We start from the raw sequence: 20,886 nt of genomic DNA, 5'->3' as shown, positions 1-20,886 counted from the left end.
GATCATTTATAAAGTACAAGGATCAACTTTTTATACAGTGATCATTTTTAGTTGATAAACTTTTTCCGGTTGAATAAAGATTCTAAATTCGGACATATATTTTTGTTAGCCTATAGAGAGACACCAGATTTGATAAATTCGAATTGTTAGACTTGCTGAATCGGGCTTTGGTAAACCCCAACTTAGCCCATTCAACATTCGTACTTTTAGGCCTAGTCTCACGATCTGTACTAAAAGATTAAGGTCTAGACTCCGTCCATGTTGGACATGGGCTTTAGGGCCAATTCCACATGAGCAAAGTGTGCCATTCTATAGCCATGGCTCGAAGAAAATGACTTAAAAATTCTGTTTTAGTAGAAGGCGTTAATTTAATCTTTTTGTACCAAGAATATTGCTACTTATCGGCTACATGGTTTTATAATACGAAAGGAATCGGTAATGAGGTAAGCTTCCACAATTTTGTGTCGAGTTATTGTAAAACTATTTTTGAAAACCTTAATTTCTTCGTCTTCAAAGTTCAAGCTCAAAATTGCCAAATTCTGGAGCTCAGACTTGATTTTATAGGCAACGGGCTCTTATATTTGACAGAGTACCACGATGGATGAGTATGAGAAGTAATATACATACATATAGGTATATGCCCATGTATATATAGGATAAATTTTTTAATATATACTATTAATGTATAATTTTTTTTTTTGTATACGAATAAATTTAAATTATATCGCATAATATGAATTCAAGTTTAAAAGTTTTTGAAATTGTCCGGTGGTATCATTTGGGGCTGTAATGATTGAATCAAAAACTATTAAAAGGCTGTCAAAAGCGGGACAACCCAAGTCGACTCTCAATTGTTCAATGGACCATAGTGTTGGGGAACTCGAGTTTACCTTATGTGGACTTGACTGATTGGGATTTCTCAGAGGGCTGAATTTGGAGTCCCCTAACATTTAGAGTCTCCTCAAGTAACTAATCAATAAATTAGCTAAAACGGTTAGGTTGTGAACATTTAGCAGAGTAAAAAGAACACAAGTCAAATAAATGGCCTTACTTCTTGGTCCAAGCATAAAGATGATAATTTCGCCTTATGTATCCTCCTTGGATATGCAATATATCATGATTTCCTTTTGAGTTTTTTGACATAAACAACAAAATCTTTGCCTAACAAAAGATACCAACCAAATCCTTAGGTACAAGTTATCGTAAGAAAATGTTTTATTAGATACCAATTTAGAGTCTAATGACAACTTTTACGTGACATAATATTCTGAGCACGGCACGGTAAAGCCAAAAAAGATAAATTGAAAAGAATCCTCATTCCAGTAGACGGCTCCAGTTTGATCTGCTCTTAGGGCTGGTTGACTGGTCTATTTTATTTTGCATCTTTCACTCGGCCAAAATTGCCATCTGCAAATTGCAACGAAGCCAAGAGAATACGACCCCAGAAGGTCTGGAAATAAAGAGAATGGAATAAGCAGCTCTGTGATTCTAAGCGGACTCTGGTAAATGACGCCAAAAGGGAGCTTCAATGCCACAAAAAAGTCTCACCAGAACAATTCTTGCCACAGAGTAAATTCTCACCACAGCATTAAAATCCAATATTAGCTAAGAGGTTAATTATACAAGCAGCCACTAAAACTAGCATCGTTTAGAGTTAACAATACGATAATATACTAATCCAGTTCATTCACCCATTCATTCTGGTGCATGGCAAGATCCACTAGTAATTTTCTACAGCCTTCTGCGAGGACCAGCAGCCAGAAGGTTGTCATGCCCAATCTTGGACTTGTCCGAACTGGAGAAAATCATCAAACATCAAATCAGTAAAGATGAACTCCAGACAGATCATATCAGAGTGTAAGAGAATAAATTTTGGCAATATAGCCAGATTTTTACTCTTTTCTATTGTAATAATTCCCACTGAGGAGGAGGTGAAAGCAGTAGCCAAATTGCATACCCAGCAAAATTGAACCCGCAGGCCCAATAGAATTAACTGCCAAAAGAATCCAAACAATCATACGAGGAGTTAATAGTAGGAAGTACTAAAAAATGAATCCAAAAATCACAACAAAGAAAAACCGAAAAACACAACACGGGGAAATTGTAAGTTGCAACTCACGGAAGTTCAAGAAAACCCCCATTCAGCAAGTCCTGTACACATCACCAAAGAAATTCATAATAAGCGCAGTTCAATTTTCTTGGGAGTCAGGAAAGCAACAAAAATTTATTAAAATAAAAATCTAAGGAATTGACCTCAAAAGATCCGGGAAAATGGCCATTTTCGTTCCTAAACTTTTTTTGTCCGTCAATTTAGTCCCTAACTTTTATTTTTAGCCAATTTAATACGTGAATTTAATTTTTGGATCCAATTAAGTCCTTCTACGGCGGCGCCACACTAAAAGTAATTTAGCTCCTAATTTAACATTAAACAAGGGCATTTTGAGAACTTTGAATTATCTCCTCTCCACTGCCAGCCTCCGCCACCAACCACCCGCCTCCTCCTTCATGATCGGCGATTTTGGAATGCCAGCAACACCAGTAATCCACACTTTGGCAATTTGGCAACCCCAGCGAGGCCCCTGCAATCTCAAGACCCCACCAACGAAGATGAACCACCACCACCACTGCCACCCCAGCAGCTGCCCCTCTCACCACTACCACAGCCACAACCACCGCCTCAACTATCCCAAGAAAACCAACCTTCCACCTGCGAAATTTGCATCGAACCCATAATTTCACCAACCCAATTATTCAAAAGCCCAAACAATGAAAAATGCGGGCCCCACCCATTCTACAAATTGTCGACCATAACAACTATAGTACCAAAGTTCTTCCATGGCGATAAAAATCACAAAAGCCTCAAGTCTCCAAGAGTGGAATCCCATGTTTGAAAGAGAAGCCTAGCCACCTTAGGCATGCATGTTTAGAGTAGAAATAGGAATTCCCTCTTCCAGACTCACTGACACAATAAGACAAAATCAGAGCATCTCAAGGAAGGCTGAAGAGTTAACGAAGGCAAAGGCAGCAGCCAAGTTGAGGGAGCAACGGCGACTAGAGGAGAAAGCTAAGGCTCTGGAGGCACTGGAGAGGAAAAAGAGGATCGTAGAGAAAGCGCAAATGAGGGCTGAATTACGAGCACAGAAAGAAGCCGAGCTGAGAGACAAGGTAAGAAATTTTGAATTTCCAATTCATGTGCCTGAGTAAGTGTGCTTTTCTTCACTTGGCTTTCCATCAATGACGTCCGTTTGATTTCTCTAGGAAAGGGAGAAGAGGTTGAGGAAGAAGGAGAGAAAGAAGGCCGGTGGAGCAGAAGTTCCCGATGGAAACGATATTGGGGAATGCACTCCAAAATCTGAAATCGTACCTGGAACAATAAAGGAATCTGAGGTTAAGTACTGTTTTCCTACCGTTACCAAAAGATCTCAAAAACCATCAGTTGTGGTGAAGCAAAGCAAGACAAAATCTATCCCTCCGCCACTTAGGAGGTAAAAGAAAAATGCAGCAGTGGATGTGAATAATTTTGACATGCGTGGTTGTTATTGCTCTGTTCTTGCTGGGAAACATTGGCTTCTTCTCCAATCTTTCAAATTTTAGGCCGCGGAGCCAAAGTAATCCCTCCGCCGGTGGATTATTGGTGTTGCTGGAATATCCAAAATCCCCCGATCATGAAGGATGAGGCGGGTGGTTGGTGGCAGAAGCTTCCCAAAATACCCTTGTTTAATGCTAAATTAGGAGCTAAATGAATTTTAGAAGGACTTAATTGGATCCGAAAATTAAATTCTTGTATTAAATTGATAAAAAATAAAAGTTATGAACTAAATTGACGAGCAAAAAAAATTTAGGGACGAAAATGGTCATTTTTCCCAAAAGATCCCAAGGAAAAAGCTACAAGCTACAATCTACAGAGGGGGAGGAGGAAACAAAACAATTTTTTATACTCGAAATCCAGTGGACGAAGAAGAACTATTCCTACCGAAAGGAACAACAAGAGAAGATCTCAACCCCAAAGAACAAAAATGGCTACGAGTCGCAATAACCATTCAAGGAATCGAAGATCCAAAGAGAAAAGATAGTAGTTACAATAAACACCCACGGACTTGAAGATCTTAAGAGAAAAGCTAAAAGCTACACCCCAGAACCAACCGATTTGCAGCAAACCCTAAAACAAGCACCTACGAAGCAAACAGGTAGCCTAAAAAAAAGAAAACAAACAGAAAGTGCGGAAAAAAAAAGCACAATTTCAGACGACATATCCACACAAAAAATCGCAAAAAAAAAATCAGCTAAAAACCACGGATTGTCGAACCTATAAGGTAAAAAGACCAAAGAGGAACTGTATCAGAGAGAATTAGGGTTCCGCAAGCATGCAGCAAAAGAGAAAAAACATGTTATGGTATTGAACCTAATTACAGCAATGGTGACAGATTTCTTGCAGCAGAAGTGAGCTAATCTCTTAGCGAGTTATTTGAATTGGAAATGGAGAACAAATAATGAACTCCAACTTCTCATTAATAGCGGGAAAAGATCAATTTCAGAAACAGAAACAATGGATACAGAATGAAGGGGAAAGAATGAAGGAAAAAGAGAAAATGGAGGGAATTTGGCAAAGCCAAATCACCTTTACAATCACTTGGAGAATTATGACAAAATCTCCTATCATCCGGATTCCTTCATGCTTTTATGGACAATTCTGGACTAACTAACTTCTAAACAGACTAATAAGGTTATGACACGTGGAGTTCTAGAATTATCAGCTCCACTTGCGCATAACAGAAGTATAATTCTGTTAAACCAGAGGAAAGGCGTGGTTTCGAAACCACGCCTTTGTCTTCTTCAGGCTGATTGACCGCGCCTTCTTTGTAATCTTGGACACGCCTTCTTCACTCCATGACAGAGCCTTCCCCTAAAAGAAAATCTTGTCCTCAAGATTGGAATTGAGGGAACTGTTTCCTAATTTCTTCTGCAAATTCCCATGTTGCCTCTGCTGGATCTGTTCCCCACCAATGAATCAGCCATTGTCATTTGAAGGGTTAATCTTTTCTTCCGGTCCTGTTTCAGAATGAGCATCAGACTTCTGGATCTCAACCTTTTCATTAACCTGATTGGCTGATGAATTTTCTGAACTTTTCTCTGTACCCCCAACAGTATCGCTACCAGCATTTTGTCTATTGCCCACATCATTTGAACCTTCTCCATATGCTGAGCCCTCCTTCATATTTGAACTTGTATCGGATTTGTCATTGTTTGTTGCAGCATCCTTGTTCTCGGTTTGCTCCTCTTGAGTAGACTGCGCACCATCTCCCCCAGGAAGGACATCACCAATAGCATTTCTCTGGTTTTGATCAGCATCAGCCTTAGAATTGTCGCTAATGCTCTGCTGTTGATTAGCTTCCTTTGTTCCTTCTGTGGGATTGGAAGATTCCCTTGATTCCTGCTGTGTGGTCTCATTGCCGTTGCCTTGTTCTTGATTAGCTTCATGTGTTCCTTCTGCAGGATTGGAATCGTGACCTGATCCCTGCTGTGTGTTTTCACTGTCATTGCCTTCATCAGTCGCAACAGTTGATGGACTATTCTGTTCATTTGACTCACCTTCTTTTGCATTTGAACCTGATTCATTATCGTGTATCTTATTTGCCTCTGTCACATATTCACTGTTGCCTTCAGACTTGTCCTGGACCTTCTCAGTCGACTGTTCTTCCCCATTTACGTTTTCCTTATTTACTTTCTCAGTGTCTTTCATACCTTGAGCATCCTGAACCTCTTCACTCTGGGCATTCCCACCATTGGTGTTTTCCCGTGCAGCAGCTTCGTTTGTCTGCTCATTTGCTTGATGAACCTTCTCATCTGGTGATTCCTCAGATTTACCTTCTTTTGGTTCCTTCACTTCATGGTCTTCCTGTTTCTCTCTACCTTGATCTTCATTGCCTAATTGTTTCTTCTCTTCCTTTTCTGTTGCCTTGCTCTCATCGTTAACCTGCTCCTTCACCTCATGCTCTTCACCTCCATCCAGGTCATTCTTATTTTCCCTGGTCTCTTCATTTTCCCCATTCTCTTCTTCTACATCCTTTTCCTCATTACCTTTCTGCTCAGCTCCATTTTCTTGTGTGTCTTCATTAGCATTCTCATTGTTCTCCTCCTTCGTTTCATTCTCTTTTTCTGCGCCACCATTTTCTTTATTTTCTCCTGTCTCCTCACCACTTTGCTCTTCACCATGCTTTCCCCGGTCGTCTTCTCTAGTTTCCTCCTCTTCACCATTATTTTTATTTCCATCATTCTCTTTCTCTTGATTTTGCATCTCATTTCCCCCTTCACCCTCTGCATCTTTGTTCATTGCTATTTTAGTACTGCCCCCAGGATCAAATATCAAGTCATCAAGTGGTCTATTTGGTTGCGAAGGAACAATATTGACAGCACCATCCTTGCAGCTGACCGAAGACCAATTTCTGGGACAATGGAGCGGTGAAGCAGAGTTAAATATTTCCTTGTCTATAGAGCCTTGTTGCCAAGCTAGCTCCCCTATAAGCAATTCATAGCTAAGCCCTTGAGAGATAACACAATCGTTGTGAGCCAATCTATCAAACACTTGGTTTATAGCTTTTTCTTCTTGATAGTCCCTTGCTGATGTTTTATGTTGGTTCTCCTCTAAAAAATCCATTGGAGTCCTTTGGCACAATTCATCAAACATGTGGCTGACTGCACTTTCATCCTTCAAGTTAGTGATTATATCATTGTGTTCAGCCTCCATAACCTCATTTTCTCTCATAAGCTGCTCTCCTTTTGGTAAATCAAGAGCAGAATCATGCTTCTCCATCACGGCTTCCTCGATTTTTGCTCGGACATATGCTTCATACATGATCTTGGGTGGATTCCTAAATCCCTTTAGCTTCATCCGGATATTCCAATGAAGCCCAAAGTTAAAACCATCAATAAAGTATTCTTCACTGAGTTCTGGTTTCAAAGCCAACATCTCGTTTCTCCACTCTTCAAATTCCTCATAGTACTCTGCTACGTTAGTTGTTTGTTTAGGCTTCTTATGCTCCACCAGGAAGTAATTCAGCATTTTAGAGATTTCTTCAAGGGTCTCCATATATATATATATATATTTTGGTTGGTCGGAAAAGAGATGAAGATGGATAGGGAAGAAAGTGAATCAGAAGTGAAGGAAAAAAATTAGGAGGAAAGATTTTTAATCAAGCAGCCAAACCCAGACGGATCGTAGCTGCTCTGATACCACTGTTATGGTATTGAACCTAATTACAGCAATGGTGACAGATTTCTTGCAGCAGAAGTGAGCTAATCTCTTAGCGAGTTATTTGAATTGGAAATGGAGAACAAATAATGAACTCCAACTTCTCATTAATAGCGGGAAAAGATCAATTTCAGAAACAGAAACAATGGATACAGAATGAAGGGGAAAGAATGAAGGAAAAAGAGAAAATGGAGGGAATTTGGCAAAGCCAAATCACCTTTACAATCACTTGGAGAATTATGACAAAATCTCCTATCATCCGGATTCCTTCATGCTTTTATGGACAATTCTGGACTAACTAACTTCTAAACAGACTAATAAGGTTATGACACGTGGAGTTCTAGAATTATCAGCTCCACTTGCGCATAACAGAAGTATAATTCTGTTAAACCAGAGGAAAGGCGTGGTTTCGAAACCACGCCTTTGTCTTCTTCAGGCTGATTGACCGCGCCTTCTTTGTAATCTTGGACACGCCTTCTTCACTCCATGACAAAACAATCAAGCCAGTAAAAGCAAATTAATTCCGATCAAAATCAAGGGGAAGAAAATTTCTTTTACCGGAAAGTAGCGGCAAGAAACCAAGAGATCTCGAAAAAAACAGGGAAAAGTTAAAGCAGGCGAAGAATTGATAACTCTGGAGGAATTATAAGCGGAAGGACCGGATACGGTGGACATCTATACTATATATAGAGCCGATAACTACGAAAGGCGGGAAACCCCTGAGACCCCTAAGAATCTACCTTCAGCAAAGTTCATTTGCTTGATGGTTCCTGCCCCGCCATCGCCTTCAGCAATGTCAATGCTCTTGATGATCTGTGGCAGGAGTTTAGGCACCAAATTGTCTGCATCAAAAATCAAGGACTTGAATATTCTTTCACGAGGGATTACAGAAGTAAATTCATCAGACACAGTGATGATCCCCATGTCCTGAAGGCTCGAGTAAAGCTACAGAGAAATCAGAAAGAATAAACTGTTTTGTTGGATGGGGAAATGCTTCAGGGAGAAGGCACACTATTCACAAGTTCAGAGGAAGAATGCTTTGGTTGGCATCTTAACCAAATTATAGGCAGACACATCCAAATTCTTGTCAGTTATGCCTGCCAGTTTAGATAGGATAAGCTTCCAAAGGGATTGCCATTGTGTAACAAATGTGATCACCTCAAGGCGAGATGAATCAATCTTGAAAACCACTTCAGAAAGAAGCACGAAAATGCTGAATCTACTTGGTTCCAAACAGCTAGAGGCTTCAATTTACCTGATAAATTCGAATCCAAAGAAGAGCTGTTGCAAAATTAATGGCATTCTCTATCCAATAATTAATCCTACAGGTGCAATTTAACTTTTACTACTCTATCCTTAACTAGATTCTCGTTTCTCTATTTTGTCGCCATCCTGTTGAACCTTCCTAGAGAATCTAAATGACAACTCTGTCCTGTTCTTGGAGGTTACACCCTGCCTGACTGTTTTTGAGGAGGAAAATAGGAGAAGTAGAACCATGGCATGCACTAAAGACTCTCAGCTTACACTTCTATAATGTTGCATTCCCTTACCAGTACTCTGGTTGAGAATCAGCAAATTCTCAACCAGAAGGTTAACCTCCACAAATCTTGTGTCTGCATACTACTAGATCATTCAATCTGTTGTAGTAAAGTATTGATACCCTGAATTAAATCAGTCCAAATTGTACCATTTTGGATGCTCCCCAATAAAACCGAATCAATTGCTTACTTACAGGTTCCTTTTTTTTTTTTTTAGGTGTATAGGTTCATTTTTTAGGGAAAAAATGAAGTGAGAACTAGGGTTGGCTTTATTATTACTTAAAGCACCAGAAAACTGAAGTAGTAACCGATGGTGGAGTACTTCTACGAGACCAAGCCGAACTTCCCAATTGACACTTTGTTCACTTGAATCCAAATAACACGGCTGTGTCATTTTCAGGCTGTAAATGGTGATCTTTGCCATACAAACACTGCCGAAGCATATATCCTGGTTGTGAAAATTAAGTACCATCTGATTCTGAACCCAAATTACTATATCTTCTTAAGTTTGTCCTTTTTAATCTTCCCTCAACTGAAACTATGCATTCATGAATTACAAACTAAACATAGGTTTAGGAAAAGAGACTTTAGGTTCCATCCAGAAATTGATCAATATGAATAATCTGATCTTTTCAGGAACCAGCATTTCCGCAACATACTTAAAAGGGAAAAGGATTAATATAGAGATCAACACAGACTCTTCTAATTCTAATAATGCCCAAGAGCATTATTAGAAGCTCACAAGATTATTGGCATACAAACACTCATTATCCATCCAGAATGATAAATTAGAACAAATAAACATGCATAATTAGGTAAATTATGCATAGGCCTCAGGGTTTGCCAAAAGGTAGCCTTCCACAAGTTTGAAGACACCTGCAGCCTTTTCCTTGCCATCCTTGATCTCCTCTTCTTTGATCTCCACGCCTGGTTTTGTATGGTATGTGCTAACATTCTTGCCTTTGCAACCCCCATCAGGAGAAGGCTCAAACTTCATTTCATAAGAAATTGAATCAAGCTTGTCCATCAAAGCATCGCCATCAATCAGGGTATAAGCATAGGTCAAATTCTCCTTGTCTACTGCATCAATCCTATGCTTCACATACTTGAACTGGCTACCTGCATATGTTACCCAAAAAAAAAAAAATATCCAAAGCACAATCCATCTTAATCTACACATTGGTAAGTATTGTTAATGAACCATGTCAAGAGTAGAATTAATGGTCTTGCCTTCTCCAAAGTTCATTTTCTTGATGCTTCCAGGGCCTCCATCGCCTTCGATTAGCTCAACATTCTTTACAGCTTGGGGAGCAATCTTGGGGATGAGATTGTCAGAATCAAGGATCAAGGCCTTGAACAATCTGGAGGCCGGGATGGTGCTGGTGAACTCTTCAGTGAAGGTAACAGCACCCATGATTGATCTCCTAGGAAGTTTTAAAGATGCTGAACTACTAGAATGGGATGACAATTTTGGGGTGTGAAGAGAATGTGAGAGATGCGATTCTATTTATAGACTGAAACATGGCTTCATCATTCACGCACTTCACCATTGTTTGATAACATTAAAGATTATCAATTATTAGATGGTAAAAACTAGTGAGGAATTTAAATGAGGAAGTTACAAGCCCATTACTCCTGTTGTTAGCCTATTGAGGTGGGATAGAACTAACAACTTTTATTGCAACAAATTCAGCTATTCAATATATGCCATTTAGAACCACATATGCATAACAAATCTGTAATTCCCACATTTTTTCTTTTAAAAATAGATTTTGTACCTTTTTTTTTTTGGCAATTACATGTCATGTGAGCAATGCTAGACCATAGTATCCTGCTGCCATATCAAGTTTTGAACTTGAAGGGCCTGTTTCCTTCTTCTTCTTCTTCTTGTATTAAATGCTCGGCTTTTTATAGTTATAAACTCGTTACTAGCAACTGGAAGTATTGCTGATCCATCACCACAGCTGCCAACATAACTACTGTCTAGATACTATTTTAACAATGTTGCAACTTAGTAATCCTATAAAACTTTAAAATTGAGCTATGGAAAGTTTGCATATTATCCTCCAAGAGTTCTACAGGCTGATGTTTCATTCAATTTCTTCCATCCCTCAAACCCCTAATGAATTATATCCTGATTCAAGGTATGAAGCTTTAACTAAACTTGTATTGGGATGAGGTTATATACCACAGAAAAACTAATTTCGAAGTTGATTCTAAGTTTTGATTTCGCTGTCAAAAGTGGGTGAAGGGCAAGAGGAGCAGAGAGTAGCATTTTAAATGGCCGAAAAGTCTGGTTGTTGCAATAGACATCCTGTTATTAATTTCCAAAATAGGCCCCAGCATATACTTGGCAAATGCATCTGGCAAAACTATTTAGACAACTTTGATTCTTGAAAACTACCAGTGTTTCTTGCAAGATCAAGTTTCGTTATCACTAGCTTGATTCTTTACATACATGTAATCCAGAACGTTAATTTTCTGGACTTTAAAGAAAGCAAAGAGTACTAGTCTAATTGCCCTCCAGTCTCCAATCAGTGCAAAAGTTGACCCATTCAAAGTTAAACAGTCGATCTTCATTTTCTATTTATCTCTTGATTATATATCCAATTAGCAGTGAGCAAAAGCAGTCATTTTTTTTCTGTTGATACAGTAGTTAGTTGGCAAACCGCTTTTGGAATTAGGTTGGCTTTGAGTAATTGAAATTAATTGTTGGACTTGAACTAATTGTACGATGGATGCTTAGATAGTTAGACGGGTAACTCAATCTAGTTCTTTGACACCAACAAAGACTAAAACAGCAAAGAAACTTTTCAACTGATTATACAAAATATATTTCAACGTGGTAGTGAAAACTATATGATATAGTAGTATTTGCTTCTTTACGTGTATTCTTTACAAATACATATATACCATCTCTTCAATCCAAACCGTGCAACATAATCAACATCATCATTTTTATACCACCCAAAGCTTCAGTAGCATTTATTATGAAGGCAATGATCTAGTACTTAATTAATAGCCTTGCCTTGGGTGTAAAAAAAAAAAAACCCAAAAATTAAAGTAAAGGAAAAAAAAAAACCCACACTTTGGAGTTTGAAACCAGGCACACGCTAAAAGATTTATTCTTGCTTCTGCAGAAAATTCAAAATTGATGAAGAAGAGTGGAATTGATTAGTAGGCATCAGGGTTGGCAGCGAGGTGAGCCTCAATAGCCTTGAAGACTCCAGCGGACTTGTCTTTGCCAGACTTGATTTCCTCTTCGGTGATCTTGGCATCATCCTTGGTGTAGTAGGTGCTCTTGCTCTTGGTAATGGATCCACCGTCAGCAGAGGCTTCGATTTTAACCTCGTAAGAGATTTTCTCAATCACATCCCCCAAAACATCTCCCTCGAACACGGTGTATTTGAACCCGAAATTCTCCTTGTCGAGCTCATCAACGCGGTGCTTCATGCTCTTGTATTGGCTGCCTGTTTTGTTTTATTATGAATAATATATATGTAGTTCAATTGAAATAAAAGAGTACTTGTGCACGCATGCATATGTTGCATGATGATGGTGATGATGATCATGATGGGTAGAGTAGGAGGTACTACGTGCTGACCTTCACCAAAATGGGTGAGCTTGATGGTTCCAGCTCCACCATCACCTTGGAGGGTTTCGACGCTCTTGATGGCCTGAGGCAAGATCTTGGGGATGAGGTTGTCAAAATCAAGGATGAAAGCCTTGAAGAGCTTTGCTGCTGGGACTGAGGAGGTGACCTCGTGATCGTAAGTGATGACACCCATGATACCTGCGAGAAGTTGAAAGGAAAAATGACCCAGAAAACACTCGAAAGAGAAGACAGCGAATGAAGCTAGCTACTGTTGAGTGGGAAGATGTCTATCTTGGTTGGTTGGCTGGCTGGTGGGTGCACGATAGTTTGAGGAGTTTGGGGCAGTATTTATGGAGCGAAAAATCCAGGGCTCCTCATCTCATGACTGAAAACGGGCATTAAAATTTAAAATATGTACGTGTCGTGCAGTTTCTGGGGGTCAAGGTCTTCCTTCCCAGTTCATACGCAAAAAGTCAAAAGATTATACTCCAATATTTTTGCTACAGTGTTGGTATAATTGAGCCAATTATTTTCCTTTAATTTCATTGCAAATTTTGGAAAGAGAGAGAATAAGAAGAGTGAAAATTCATAAATAGGTATAAGTTTTAGGAAATTTGTACACAAGGTCAGGGTTATTATTCATAAATTATAAAAAATTTTGTTGCAATCTAAATTACAAATTAACCCTTATGCGCGCATTAAGGGCACTTGTATTGTATGTGCACACTTGCACGTGCGCATAAGGGTAATTTAGTCATTTTGCAATAAAATTATTAGTTGCTTTAATTTAATTCGTGAGTTATTTACAACCTACTATTAGATTGTTAATATTCGTATTCCTTTTTTTTCAAAATTTAATTTTCCCAAATTATTTTTACGACATCATACTCTTCTGCTTGATAATGCCGTCCCATTTTTCTGACTTAATAATGAAAGCTCTTCCAGGAAGTATGGGACATTTCCAGGAAATGGTGCCGCAAGACTTTGTTGACTCGAGGGAAAAAGCCATTGTAAACTGTACAGTCCATCATATCATGTAGCAGCCCAAATTTCTGACCCTTAAAAATAAAAGGAGGAAAAATATACAAAATGAGAGGCTGGAGGCAGGGGCCATCTTCTAGATATTGGGGAAAAAAGGTTTGCTATTTGCTATGTATATTGCCATTAGGGGGAAAAATTAGAACGAAGAAGAGGTGAAAATCGAACTAGCATTTTTTGTAAAAGATGAGAATTCTCTAATGGAATATACTACTTTACAGCATCAAGCTGTGTCTCCAAGATATCTTTCTTTTCTTAAAAAAATATATATATATATATTTTTTTTCTTCTTTTGTTAGGATGATCTCGAGCATTATCTTCTAATAAATAGCAGGGCCTAAACTGGAAAATTTGGAAAAAAAAGTACATGAAAATAACTAATTATATATATATTTACCAGGAAAGTATATTTATCGTGCATGTCAATGTTGAGTTGTTGACTGCCAACATCGTAGGCCAACCCCGCCATACGACTATTATTTGCTTCAGAAATAGAGAAGCCTACTTGGTCATTTGCCGGTACCATCATCGTAGCCTCACAAGTTGAACTCTATCCTGTTCAAATTAGTTCGTGTAATTTTTATAATTTTTTAATAAAAATTCATACCAATATTTGAATGCTGTAAAAATTACAAGTATGAGTTTGAATTTATAAGGTCGGTCACTATGGATTTTCATCGTTGCGAAGTTTCTCACGCACTTGACCAGCTACAGTCATGTTCAAAAGAATTTCAATTCCATCTGATTTTGAGTCATGCAACCCGTCAATTTATGTAGAAAACATCCTTTCCAATCAAGGTTTCAGCATGTTGATGATAATTCTATTTGTTGTATTTATTTTTTTTTTTTTGGCTCTTTTTGAGTAATCAGTCAACTACGTACCATATATGTAAATATATATACATGCACGTATGCGTGCGCATGCGTGTGTGTTGGTTACAACTACTCATTTTAGATTAAAACGACGATATCCTTAATGCATGATGAGTAGACATCAAAAGTTTGAAGTTATACAATTATAGCAGAAAACACTAAACGCAAACTAGAAATATCTGTTGTACCAATCCAGCTGGTAAAATTTATTTTCTTTCCCATGCAGGCTAGTTTTCAATGTTTCACGAACTTGATAATATATGAAAACTGCCGCCTTTTTCTTCGTCCACTATTGTTCAGTTTTGAGTAACTAGCAAAGAGATCAAGATAAAGTTTCTAACCGTAATTAGATAGATTTAACTGCAAAGTTCAAAAGAAGCTGTGTCTAAGTACTTTACGTTTGGTTCTATCATGTCTGGGCAATTCATCACTCACGAGGCGTGAGTCATCAATCTAATTGATTTGTGGAATGTCCTTCTCTGCCTTTTGCTTTGTCGTGGACTTTCTCAGATTAATCACTCATGACAAGTGGAATTCAGGAGGAATTTCAGTACAGTGCGAGAAGAGATTTCAGGAGCAAGTCTGTATTGCACACTGGATTACAGTGTAGAGTAATAAAACAATGAGATGATAGGAATTATATATAGTAAAATGGAATCATCTGAAGGTAGATGTTGAGGTTATGGAATTTGGAAATGAAAACTTCGAAATGCCCTCAAAAGGACATGTAATAATCCCGCTAATTAATTTTGAGCCAAATAAAGTCTAATGACACTAAAGAAATCAGACAGAACAAAGCTGTACGTTTAGTTACTTGTGCTCAGAAGACTGCGGTAGCAAATATTGCTTCAGTCGTAAGCATCAGGATTAGCCAGCAGGTAAGCTTCAACTGCTTTGAACATTGCCAATGCCTTCTCTTTGCCACTCTTTATTTGTTCTTCTGTCATCTGGATATCACCTTTCGTGTAGTAAGTGCTGGAGGTTTGGCAAACGGATCCTCCCTCTGGAGATTCCTCAATCTTGATCACATAAGAGATTGATTCAAGCACGCCCATCAAAGCATCACCTTCCACTGTGCTGCTGTACTTGCAAGTGAAACTTTCTGTGTCAAGCTTGTCGACTCTGTGCTTCACGCTCGTGAACTGGCTACCTGCAGTGTTAGGATCAGTCGATTTAATTTCCTATTTGATTGACGAGTTCTATACAAAGAAAATTAAGTGTAAGACTACTAGCCTTCTCCAAAAGTGGTGATCAGCTTGATGGTTCCAGCCCCACCATCTCCCTCAAGGATTTTATGCAATTAAGGATTATCCATCATGTCTTATGAACTACTTGCTCATCTGCAGTGACTTGTTCTGCTCTGTGATTCCTGTCTTTCACAACCAAAGTTAAAAGTGGTGACATTCAGGCCGCGGGTTGACCAAGCAAGCCCTTGTTCTATGATCTAAGTTCAATATGATATCAGTTTTGAAGGATTCCTACGTAGTATATATATTAAGCATTTTAGTTATTAACACGATAGAAACTTTGCTTTTGTTTCTGTCTTCTTCTGTTAAAGACAAGTATGTCCAGTTCAGGCTCAGACCATGGATGTGATAAGCTCCACACAATTGACACCTTCGGTATTTATTACTTCTGCATTAGGTTTGGGCACCCCACCATTGCTCTTATCAAAACTCAGCAGCAGCACAAATTAAAGAAATTTCACACACCTAAACATCTCAACCATTACCCAGAAAAGTCATTTTGTCATTTTCACTTGGGGGACATGAAAGTTACTGCAACATCTTTCTTCAAGGCATGCAATGAAATTGAAAACTTCTTCAGACAATTCCTGACTGAAAGTACTCAATTTTAGGACACGCAAGCAAATCCTGTCAGCTGAATCTTTCTTGACTTGTACCACATTTTCACCTATTCTTGACTCCAAAACATAAAATACTACTGCTAAGCTTTTGCCAATTAGGTTTTCTGACGATGACGAATAGCTTGTAGGACTTGTATAGACCTGGCTTGTAACATTCGATGATTCTAATGTTGCCAGTTAGTAGTTACTACCAACTTTAGGAATTGGTGCGTGCTGATTTTCTTGTTTACAATGTTGAACTGATCCATCTTCGTTCTTCTTGTCGCCTCAATGTCTTGTACGTCACGGGGAATGTGCGAACCGGATGGATTTTTTTTTTTTTCTTTTGGCATCCATGGTACGGAAGTGATAGATAAAAGATTGTTGTTGCTCGAATCAAGCCTGGATTTTAAGTTTCCAAATCTTTTTCCAAGGAAAAGATGATGGTTTTGAAGAACACAATTGTCCTCTCCCACGTCCCACCTACCGGTCGCATGTGTTACTACTGTAAGGAAGGCCAAACGATCGAAAAGCTGACAAAAAGGAACCCAACTAGGCCCTTTCAGCCTTGATGCAGGCTTCACTAAACCAGCAATGCAATAATTTGTTACTCTTTTTTTCTCCTGTTTTTCGAGGGTCAAATGCAAGCAATGTTCCTAGATTCGCAGAAAAATTATCAGAGCATTCTAATTGGTGGCTATTTGGGAGCCGAGGATGAAGGATCTGCTCCTCATCCTCAAAGCTGTTAGCTTGAGGTCCAGGTCTACCTCGTTGCAACCGTGTATTTGGGGCACATCATCATTTTACACACACCGAAGAAAAAGATCAAAAGGCCCTGTACAGGACCGACCGCACAGCACATATCAACTAAAAGCCACTTCTTCACCGTTTCCTCTATATTTATGTACAATACATAATAACCTCTACAACAATGAACCACAGACCCTTTTAACCATTACACAATGTGGCATGTTCTCTTGGCCACACTCTCCACCTAGAACTCCAATTCCTAGCACATAATGAGCACAGCTGCTGCATACTTATAAATCATCATCGACAAAAGTTGATAGAAGGAGGCCCTGAACAAATTCACATTTCCGGCCCCTCTCTTCCTGGTCCTTCTCTGACAGCCGAGATGGCTGTGCACTCCTGCCACCATAAAATTTGATTTTTAGTAACACTATCGTAAAATGCATTAACAAGTATTACGGAATTAAATAAAAAACTTTGCATATGGCAATTCTTCTACTGCCTGGTACTGAGAGATGAAACTGGAAAAGCAATACAATCTTGGTTATGATATCAAAGAAACTAGAACTGTTGTGTTACAAACAAGTACCCAAGAAAGCCAAAGCCCAATCAAGTGTCACATTGAAGTACAGAATACATCCATCACCATATAAATAAATTTCAAGATTTTCCAACCTTGGTCCTTCTGCCGCCCTAAGTCCATGATTTCAAGTGTGTTTTTTTTTTAAATCTCAATTCTTTTCACATTCCAATTTCTTACTATGACAAACTGATTGGGCACTGAATGCAGCACTTCACAGTAAAATGACATTACTTGTTTCGTATGTAAGAAGAAATATTTTCTTTCAGACAAGTACCAGGACTTGATCAACATCCACCATTCTGTACCATGTTGAATTGTAGATTGTAACTTCATTGCTTCAATCATAAACATTCAAATAAATGTCACAATCTTTTTCCACCATTTTTAGAAGAACAAATTACAGGTTGGTTAGATTTTGTAGAAATCAAGTATTGTATATTTGGCGTCAGGATCATTCTCCCTCCAAATTGTAACTATAGTTTGGATGTAATTACGGCACATAGTGAATGATCAGTAATTGACTTCACGCAGAATCATAGAATTCAACTGCAAAAGTTTCTAAAAGTAAAACTAAATGAAGAACAATAAAGCCACAAATGATTAGGCTACTGCTGAAGTAACAAAAGAAGGCTCAAGTAATCATCCGATTGACATGACACTTTCATGATATACTTGAGTACTTGAGTTCTTAATGCATCATTGCCAATCATTTGCTCTCATCATTAGAAAAACATCGAACCGTAAGTCCAAGAAAACGGTAACTAATGATTATGTTTTGATACATGAGCTCATACCTCTCAGACAAGTCCTCAGCAGAGCCATTCCACTGGGTGCGAGCTTCACTTGAGGAGAAGGGTTGAACTGTCAGTGGTTCATCAGCTGCTGGTGGATTACATATAAATGAAGATAGCAGTGAATCAGGTTGAGAAGTAGAGGAAGGGATAAAGCTTGAGGAACCACCAAGGAGGGATTGAAAGTTTCCTTCCCTCAACTCCCTTTTTAAAATCGATAATGGTGTACCAGATCCACCTCTGCGGTATCTCCTCTTGCGTTGCACGTAATGACCAGTCAAGAAGAAGCAAAGGGCCAAGAATCCCAAATACATACCCAATGCACTAGTCCTATTCTTCACATTCCTTCTAAACTATCAAGCCTCCCCAACACAGAAATTCATTTGAATATGTCTCTAGACATAGGGTAGACAAAGACACAGAAAGACACATGCAGCACAAATTCACACACACACGTACAGACACACACACACACACAGAGTGCAAGTGCAAGCGAGATCGAGAGAGAGAGTGTGTGTGCGCGCGCTAAAAGACTGCAAGTAATATTAGATTAAATAGCAGAATGAAAAGGATATTTTTAGAAGATTTCCATGTTGTATGGTAACATGATCGATTAGATCAATCCCCACTCTTTTTGCACAGACAGGGCAAACCTGCATTTGAAATATTATTCCAATATAAGTAGATCAACACACAACTAAGATAAATTAACAGATGCAAGCAACACATAAGACCTTCAATCAAGTGAATTTGCTACTGAATCAGTAAGACACACCACATCCTAGCACTTCTTTTTAAGTATAAATAATGAAAGCAATCAAGCAAGGCCATCACTTCAGTCCACTGGACTGTCACCTAGATCATCATATTATACTCATTTTGAAATATTCAATGACAAATATTTTCCAAGCCTCACCACTAATTAACATCATTCAGACATTTGAGATCATGATTTACTTTTCCATGGAAAGATAATTATTTGTTTAAAGGAAGGACTCTTCATGCTCTTAATGGCCCATTTGAATGCTCAATAACAACAAGTATCCCCTAAACTGAATGATAACTTCTTAAGCAGCATTGTTATTTGCCACCAAAGAAAGAAAAAAAAAAAGTAATAACTTGGTACACAAATCGTCAGAGGCCAATTGCGCACTGAACCATGAAATTACAGCTAGTGAACTTACCATCGGCCAATACCAAAAAACCTTTCATTTTGCAAATTTCATAAAGGTAATACGTCGTAACTGAATTAAACTGTACACCTGGGTCAAAACAATAAAATGAAGAAACAGAACCTACCCCATTCTTGGCTTCAACGGCATGCTCTTCATCAATGTGACAACAGAGGCCAACAATGTCAAAATCCTCAGCGCAGAAAGGGCACAAAAATTCTGGTCGCAACTCCTCTTCCCCACCCTGATAATACTCTTCTCCTACATTGTATACATCTACATAATCATTACAAGTCACAACCATTTCCAGTCCCAACAAAAACATAACAGTAGAAACATGTGCAACAAGCAACTGAAAAAAAATGAAAACTAAACTTATTTCTCCAATAAACCACCAACAAATAAAGACCCAAGTTATGATTTCCACTGAAATTTAATACTTTACTTAAAAAAGGAAAAAGACCCAGAATAACAAGCCGGTCTGCATATATCATGATATAAAAAGATAAATGGAAACCCAAGTACCAATTCTCTAATGCCAAAACCGGTCAAGTACACAATTAGAGTATAAAGAGCACAAGAAAAGAAAAAAGAACAATAATTTCAGAACAAAGTAAAAAAGCTTGAAACTTTACTTTCAACTTGCTTCATGTCCGAACCAAAAAACATCATAAGGTCACATTTTCTACTTCATCTAACTTCTCAACCTTCTAAACATTTTTCCTTACACCCAAAAAAAAAAGGATTGACGAATCAATAAACAAAGTCAGCAAGTCTTAATTTCCATGCAATTTCCAGGTAAAAAAGAACACGGGAAATGAGTAGAAAAAGGAGTAATTTAATTAAGACAAACCTGATCGTGATTGGAATCGTCGAGAAGAAGGGGCAATTCGAATCCATGAATCAGAGTCCATTCTCTTTTTTCTTCTTTTCTTTCTTTAAGGAAAAAAGGAAAGTTTTTCTTGGAAAAAATAAAAAGTTCTTACGGTTCTGAATCCTTAAACTAGATATTCTCTCCAATGTTCCAACCTTCGCACAGAATATAAATATATATATATATATGTCTATAAAAATTTGCGCACGCTAATAGATACAAAAGGAGAAGAAGGGAAATGAAGGTTCCAAGAAATGGAGAAGAGAGCAGAGAGAAACACCCCACCAAACTTCTGGTTACGAAAATTGTCCAAATGTTTATATACGGGTTCGGTGGTAAAACTGGGTTTGGGTTTGGGTTTGGCGACATTTCCTTACGTGCCACTTGCAACATGTTTTTTTTTTCCCTTAATTTCTACTAAATCCACATCTTCCACGAACTGATGACTCGTACAAGAGTGACTAGCCTTGTAAAATTTGTGGGCTTGGGATAAAAAAAAAAAAAAAAAAAACACGTATACGTAGCCTTTGTCATCCCATGACCTACTACTCGTTGGAGATGAAGCATCTGATTGAAA

The 20,886-nt window shown here is 38.4% G+C and overlaps 4 protein-coding genes and 1 long non-coding RNA gene across 6 annotated transcripts; all 5 read right to left on the bottom strand.

Moving 5' to 3' along the window:
* Positions 1 to 1,524: 1,524 nt before the first annotated feature.
* LOC113738069 (uncharacterized) lies at positions 1,525 to 2,100 on the bottom strand. The gene is made up of 2 exons (XR_003460027.2): positions 1,897 to 2,100; positions 1,525 to 1,795 (listed from the first exon to the last, which is right to left on the bottom strand). It is a non-coding gene; the product is annotated as an uncharacterized lncRNA (long non-coding RNA).
* Positions 2,101 to 9,379: 7,279 nt separating this feature from the next.
* Positions 9,380 to 10,275, bottom strand: LOC113738067 (major allergen Pru ar 1-like). The gene is made up of 2 exons (XM_027265231.2): positions 10,018 to 10,275; positions 9,380 to 9,906 (listed from the first exon to the last, which is right to left on the bottom strand). Exons 1-2 carry the CDS (start codon positions 10,199 to 10,201, stop codon positions 9,608 to 9,610), a joined length of 483 nt encoding a protein of 160 aa, XP_027121032.1. The 5' UTR covers positions 10,202 to 10,275; the 3' UTR covers positions 9,380 to 9,607.
* Positions 10,276 to 11,594: 1,319 nt separating this feature from the next.
* On the bottom strand, positions 11,595 to 12,716 carry LOC113736476 (major allergen Pru ar 1-like). The gene is made up of 2 exons (XM_027263483.2): positions 12,392 to 12,716; positions 11,595 to 12,257 (listed from the first exon to the last, which is right to left on the bottom strand). Exons 1-2 carry the CDS (start codon positions 12,573 to 12,575, stop codon positions 11,962 to 11,964), a joined length of 480 nt encoding a protein of 159 aa, XP_027119284.1. The 5' UTR covers positions 12,576 to 12,716; the 3' UTR covers positions 11,595 to 11,961.
* A 2,425-nt stretch (positions 12,717 to 15,141) lies between these two features.
* Positions 15,142 to 15,697, bottom strand: LOC113737874 (major allergen Pru ar 1-like). The gene is made up of 2 exons (XM_072084022.1): positions 15,626 to 15,697; positions 15,142 to 15,474 (listed from the first exon to the last, which is right to left on the bottom strand). Exons 1-2 carry the CDS (start codon positions 15,695 to 15,697, stop codon positions 15,142 to 15,144), a joined length of 405 nt encoding a protein of 134 aa, XP_071940123.1.
* A 1,206-nt stretch (positions 15,698 to 16,903) lies between these two features.
* Positions 16,904 to 20,592, bottom strand: LOC113736884 (protein DEHYDRATION-INDUCED 19 homolog 7-like). Of its 2 annotated transcripts, none has more exons than XM_027264078.2 (5): positions 20,289 to 20,592; positions 19,563 to 19,696; positions 18,839 to 18,916; positions 18,267 to 18,529; positions 16,904 to 17,288 (listed from the first exon to the last, which is right to left on the bottom strand). In XM_027264078.2, the coding sequence occupies exons 1-5, from the start codon at positions 20,347 to 20,349 to the stop codon at positions 17,180 to 17,182; spliced, it is 645 nt and encodes a 214-aa protein (XP_027119879.1). In that variant the 5' UTR covers positions 20,350 to 20,592; the 3' UTR covers positions 16,904 to 17,179. The 2 variants fall into 2 exon arrangements, with proteins under 2 accessions (XP_027119879.1, XP_027119878.1); XM_027264077.2 differs by having other exon boundaries at positions 17,003 to 17,288; positions 19,563 to 19,711; positions 20,289 to 20,488.
* Positions 20,593 to 20,886: the final 294 nt, after the last annotated feature.

This window comes from Coffea arabica, chromosome 3e (genome assembly GCF_036785885.1).
Source record: "Coffea arabica cultivar ET-39 chromosome 3e, Coffea Arabica ET-39 HiFi, whole genome shotgun sequence".
In the NCBI taxonomy this organism is placed as follows: Eukaryota; Viridiplantae; Streptophyta; class Magnoliopsida; order Gentianales; family Rubiaceae; genus Coffea; species Coffea arabica.
Note: the sequence above shows the minus strand (reverse complement) of the source record. Positions and strands in the feature narration are given on the sequence as shown.